Source organism: Colias croceus, chromosome Z, assembly GCF_905220415.1.
Source record: "Colias croceus chromosome Z, ilColCroc2.1".
Taxonomy (NCBI): Eukaryota; Metazoa; Arthropoda; class Insecta; order Lepidoptera; family Pieridae; genus Colias; species Colias croceus.
In genome coordinates, this window is record NC_059568.1 from 3,572,514 (window position 1) to 3,579,016 (window position 6,503).

The 6,503-nt window shown below is 33.7% G+C and overlaps 1 protein-coding gene across 1 annotated transcript; it reads right to left on the reverse strand.

Moving 5' to 3' along the window:
• Positions 1–3,094: 3,094 nt before the first annotated feature.
• LOC123705438 lies at positions 3,095–6,503 on the reverse strand. The gene is made up of 5 exons (XM_045654201.1): positions 5,822–6,503; positions 5,438–5,586; positions 5,034–5,267; positions 3,877–4,112; positions 3,095–3,536 (listed from the first exon to the last, which is right to left on the reverse strand). Exons 1-5 carry the CDS (start codon positions 6,408–6,410, stop codon positions 3,305–3,307), a joined length of 1,440 nt encoding a protein of 479 aa, XP_045510157.1. The 5' UTR covers positions 6,411–6,503; the 3' UTR covers positions 3,095–3,304.

A 6,503-nucleotide genomic window follows, 5' to 3' on the forward strand; every position in this document is an offset into this window, starting at 1 on the left:
GTAAAAACCACAAGACAGTTCATTGGCATATTATGATATATTATGTAGTTAGATATAAGTTTCATATATTGTAATATTTACATGACTTTAAAAGAGCAACTATGGAGTTTCTTGCCGATTCTTCTCCATAGATCACTGCTTTCCGAATCGGTGGTAAATGTTAAAATAATTATGTAATGACGATTCGAAAGTGCTACTAAATAGTAGTCTAATTGAATAAATGAATGTTTGAGTTTGAGTTTGAGTTTGATCATTGACGCATTCTGCACCGACAACCAAGGCACACCAAGGAAAGATTTTATTTATAGTTTTTCATACTTATGGGATTATATATATAAATCTCGTGTCACAATGTTTGTCCTCAATGGACTCCTAAACCACTTAACCGATTATAATAAAATTCGCACACCATGTGCAGTTCGATCCAACTTGAGAGATAGGATAGGTTTTATCCCGGAAATCCCTCGGGAACGGGAACTATGCGGGTTTTTCTTTTAAAACGCGGGCGAAGCCGCGGGCGGAAAGCTAGTGGGATTATAAATCTCATATTTAGTTTCTAACTTGATGAACTTCGTTTTATCCCGGAAATTCCATGGAAACGGGAACTATGCGTGTGTTTCTTTGACTATGCGGGCGAAGGGGCTGGCGGAAAGCTGCGTAAATGTGTTGGTAAGCGCATAACTCGTGAACAACTGAACCGATTTCGTTAATTCTCTTTTTATTACATTTCTTGAAGTACGAGGATGGTTCTTATGGAGAGAAAACGTAAAAATGTACCACGGGCAAAGCCGGGGCGGACCGCTAGTCTTATATATAAAAAATAATCGCAAAATGTGTTGGTAAGCGCATAACTCGAGAACGGCTGAACCGATTTCGATAATTCTTTTTTTATTATATTCCTTGAAGTACGAGGATGGTTCTCATGTAGAGAAAACGTAAACATGTACCACGGGCGAAGCCGGGGCGGACCGCTAGTCTATAATATAAAAATGAATCCCAAAATGTGTTGGTAAGCGCATAACTTGAGAACGGCTGAACCGATTTCGTAAATTCTTTTTTTATGATATTCCTTGAAGTACGAGGATGGTTTTTATGTAGAGAAAACGTAAATATGTACCACGGGCGAAGCCGGGGCGGACTGCTAGTCTATAATTTAAAAATGAATCCCAAAATGTGTTGGTAAGCGCATAACTTTAGAACAGCTGAACCGATTTCTTTAATTCTTTTTTTATGATATTCCTTGAAGTACGAGGATGGTTCTTATGTAGAGAAAACGTAAATATGTACCACGGGCGAAGCCGGGGCGGACTGCTAGTCTATAATTTAAAAATGAATCCCAAAATGTGTTGGTAAGCGCATAACTTTAGAACAGCTGAACCGATTTCTTTAATTCTTTTTTTATTATATTCCTTGAAGTACGAGGATGGTTCTTATGTAGAGAAAACGTGAATATGTACCACGGGCGAAACCGGGGCGGACCGCTAGTCTATAATATAAAAATGAATCCCAAAATGTGTTGGTAAGCGCATAACTTGAGAACGGCTGAACCGATTTCGTTAATTCTTTTTTTATTATATTCCTTAAAGTACGAGGATATTTCTCATGTAGAGAAAACGTAAATATGTACCACGGGCGAAGCCGGGGCGGACTGCTAGTCTATAATATAAAAATGAATCGCAAAATGTGTTGGTAAGCGCATAACTCGAGAACAACTGAACCGATTTCGTTAATTCTTTTTATTACATTTCTTGAAGAACGAGGATGGTTCTTATGGAGAGAAAACGTAAAAATGTACCACGGGCGAAGCCGGGGCGGACTGCTAGTTCTGAATAAAAAGTAGTTAGTTACGTCAATGTAATACGTTTCTGCTCACATATCAGAAAAATTAAAATAAATAAAATTGACGTAACTAACTACTTTTTATTCAGAATTATATTATTTTACACAGCTTTCCGCCAGCCGCTTCGCCCGCATAGTCAAAGAAACACACGCATAGTTCCCGTTTCCATGGAATTTTCGGGATAAAACGAACCCTTTAACCTTCCTCATGTCTCAAGCTATCTCTTTTCCAAATTTGAAGTAAATCCATACAGTACTTTTTGAGTTTATCCCGGACAGACATAAAGACAAACAGACAAAAATTCTAAAAACTATAATTTTGGCTTCGGTATATGTTTTAGATCACACCCCAAGTATTATTTTAAACAAATATTTAATGTACAGTTTTAACTTTCCTACGATTTTATTAAATTTAAAGATAATTTTAAGATGATTCATACCAAAAAAGGGCTAATTTGGCGCTACTGACGCTCAATTAATAGGCTGTAGTTTCGTTGTTTACTGCTCGATTGTCATAATTGAAGGTTAATTAGAAAGGTGATAAAAGTAGCTATATGTTTTATAATAAGCTAAATTCTCATAATTCTAACGGTTACCGAGATTTTTACAATAAAAAAAATATATATTTCATAAAATGTTGATTTTTGAAAATATTTCTACTAGTACTAGTTTTACATTAATAAATCCTAGGAATCAAATAATGTTTATTTAATTATCTTTCAATCGACACTCTTTTTAAGTAAATCGGTCCAGTAGTTATCTAGATATACCGCACAATAGAACGGCCCGACGGCCACCTTTGCTACGTCATAGCTCCCCCCTCCATACCCCTAGGAAGTGACTACCGCACTTTTTGTGTTCAGAAAAACATGCCGATGAAGTGGATATCAGTAGTCCGTATGACGGAGGTGAGTCCCACGGAAATGAATTTTATTTCAATTGGGGACTGTACTATAAGCTTTCGCTTGTGTTATGGAAACCAAATGGCTGATAAACATACATATATAATTTTTAAATAAATACTTATATAGATAATTGACACCCAGACACAGAGCAAACATCTATGTTCATCACACAAATATTTGCCCCGGGTGGGAATCGAACCCACGACCACTGGCTTGGAAGGCAAGGCCACTACCAACCAAGCCAACCGGTCAGTCAAATTTTGATTTCAAAATTAATCTCAAATAGGTAATCAAGATGGAAGAATATGCATACCCATGTCAATCAATCTCTAAGCAAAGAAAATACATAATTATAATTAATTAATTTATTAAATAGAACAAACAAACAATCCCAACAATTACAAAAAATAAAAAATAAAAATCTATCCCAACACAACTTTGATTTTTAACCGTCTGAGACATTTTAAAAGCACGGTATAAATACAAGTAACTTATTTAATTGACAAACTTTTAAGATTGAACTTTATTAAAAAATATATACTTACACAACTAATATGATATCACAATTCAAATATTTTGTTACTTTTTGGGATAAAGTCTATTTTTTTGGTTCTTTTCTCAACCATGGATAAGTATTCTACTTCCAATAGTATTTTTAATGGTATGTTTTGTGAACTGTTGTTATACACTTCCAATGGTTCCTTGTAATTATCTGATGCCAGCAAAAGGACAGCTTTCCTCTGAATTGCGCAGACGTTGTAAAAATTTGACTTCTTTTCTATTTCTTCAAACCTGAAAAGAGATGTTTTTTAATTTAGAACTGTTATTGGATTTTCTCGGATTCATTTTTCGTTTGATTTTGGCAAGATAGAACCAGATTATGAAATATAGATATATATATAGTATTTTGATAGTTAGTATTTTAATTTTTAACTCATATGCCTGGTACGCCAGTATTTTTTTAATTTACAGAAACTTGTAAAAACCTAGCAGTGTACAACAAAAATACATATCATAAAATAACAGCAACTAAGACTTATTACTTATTAGTACATTATCCTATTTTAATTAAAAAATATCATCACTCCAACAATAAGATCAGACACCACCAAATCTCTAGTAATATACTCACTCTGGACATGTTTCCAGTGTAATCAATAGATCTCTTTTCCTTAGCAAAATTACGGCATTTCGTACTGCCGCAGCGCCAATCACAGAGGGGTATTCATCTAACAACCCCATATCTAGTATCATCCCACACATACATATGAATGTCGCCGCCAATTCAATGTCAGGATCATTACCACTGCACCACAATGAAAGATAGGTTATAAATTCTTGAGGTAGCACCGGTTGAGAAGGCATTTTCTGTAAAATATGTTCAGTGTCAGTAGGTACTTTATTTATCTTGATAGAAGAATAGATACAATTAATTTTGCTGTTAAAAATTAATGTTTTTAACAGCAAAATTACATAGCATTCAGATTAAAAATCTCTTACAAAGGCTACGAGACGTACAAAAATAATTAAATTGCAAACGATTCATTGTAAAAATCATTGTATCAATATTTATATAAAACTAGCGGTCCGCCCCGGCTTCGCCCGTGGTACATGTTTACGTTTTCTCTACATAAGATCCATCCTCGTACTTCAATGAATATAATAAAAAAAGAATTATCGAAATCGGTTCAGCCGTTCTCGAGTTATGCGCTTACCAACACATTTTGTGATTCATTTTTATATATAAGATGTTGGTTCTATAGTCTACTCATCTATACATATAATAAATCTGTAGAAGGGTCAATTCTGTACATTGAAAATATTGAAAAAATAAATAGCAGGGGGTGTTACTGGATCGATACCAAACCCAAATATGTGATTAAAAAAATTTTTGTCTGTCTGTCTGTCTGTATGTGAAGACATCACGTGAAAACTAACGGTTCGATTTCGATGAAACTTGGTATAATTATACCTTATTATCCTGGGCGTAAAATAGGATACTTTTTATCCTGGAAAAATACGTAGAAAAAAAATTAATCTTAATTTTTCAGTTGTATCCATAGACGTTGTTCTGTAGAACCGCGAAAACACGTTGCGTATTATTATACCTAGCCGTATTTGGGTCCAATAGATATTTATAATATGTCATTGTCTCTGACAATGACATATTATAAATATCTTACTCAAAATGGAGAAATAAACCATCCACGCGAAGACGGACATCCGCGCGAACGGAGTCGCGGGCGGAAGCTAGTACAATCTAAAAATGAATGATATCAGAGTACATACCAAGTGTTTTAGAATTAATTTTTCAGCTTTAAGAAGATATTTGGTGGTAACTGCATGATCCAAACATTTCACCAACTCATGAGAAGTTGTTACTGGGCCATGTATTTTTTGGGCTATCCAAAAACAGGCAGTTGCATATACCTGTATGTAATTACTAGACACTTGGGCAAGTGCTAATACTGAATCGAAATACCAAATTGCTGTTTGAATTGTTGCTGGATTACCACCAGCACCCTAGATAATAAAAAAAAAAATATTTTAAATTTATTTTCTATTAGTTAGTTAATTCAATAATCGTTGTTCAATAATGTTTAACTTTAGAATTTTCAGTATAATCCAGTCACCAAATTATAACATAAATAAAGCAATTCTTATGAATTATTTTCCAATCATATTCTACTTACATTGATTTTTAACAACCAATTCAATAGACACGCTCTAGTAGCATTTGGTGTCGTTACGTGTTTAGGCCACTTCTTTTCTTTAGTAATCAGATAAGTAAATATATCACTTTCATATTCTCGTGGAAAAGAATCTTTGTATGTGCTTATTGCTGAAAATCAATATTACTTATATATACAAAAATAGAATAAATATCACAGACACCAAAGTTAAGTATTTTAAGAGTAGTAATGGATTTATTCAATCCGATTTCAAAATGATAACTTGATTAAATCTTTAAAAATAAAATGAAGTTAGGTCAGATACACTTGTTATAGTACCCCCAACGAATGTACAATTTAGTTGGTTTATAATTATAGTATATTATAATTTTTTGTATTACTTACAAAGATAAGAAGATTTCCCAAACTCAGATGAACGCTCTTTGAAGTTTAATCTTTGCAAACTACCTAATAATTCTCTGCTGTGGGGTAGTTTTGGACTTTTCTTAATGTTTTTTGTCTGACTAGATCCAAAAAGACTGGGTATGGCAGGCGTACTAGTCTTTACGAAACATTTTCTTAAGTCTTTTTTACTATAATATATTGTGTTGTCGCTGATACTTGCTGCCTCATCGACGTCATCAGCGCGTATATAAATATCACTATGGTTTAGGTCATCTTTAAAAACGTTATAATCGCAATCTAATTTTTCTTGTTTAACGCCTACTGTGGCGTGACTTGAAATGAGTGTTAAACTTCTTGATTTTCTCAATGTATATTTCTTTTGCACTGGCTTGTTAGCATATTCTCTCTTAATATTTTGGTTTGGTACATTTGATGCCTGGGCTTGCAGAGTTTTTAATGGACGCCTTTCATTTTTCGAATTTTTTTTTATTAGTATCTTCTTATAATCTATTCCCGGCAATGGATTCACAGGTAATGGGATTTTCGATTTAAGTATGAATCTCTTATCATTTTCTTTGTTAGATGCCATTATAATCACTTATTTACTAAATGACTTATTACTTAAATGAAATAAAACAACCGATTCCGCCCAGCGCAGCCGTTAGATTGTTATAAGTAACGT

Excerpts from the sequence above, each read along its gene's own strand:
- LOC123705438 (XM_045654201.1), bottom strand. The coding sequence starts at position 6,410 with ATGGCATCTAACAAAGAAAATGATAAGAGATTCATACTTAAATCGAAA. Across the intron at positions 5,268-5,437 it reads ATTGGTTGTTAAAAATCAAT|GGTGCTGGTGGTAATCCAGC; the intron begins GTAAGTAGAATA and ends TTTATTATCTAG. Across the intron at positions 4,113-5,033 it reads AATTAATTCTAAAACACTTG|AAAATGCCTTCTCAACCGGT; the intron begins GTATGTACTCTG and ends CATATTTTACAG.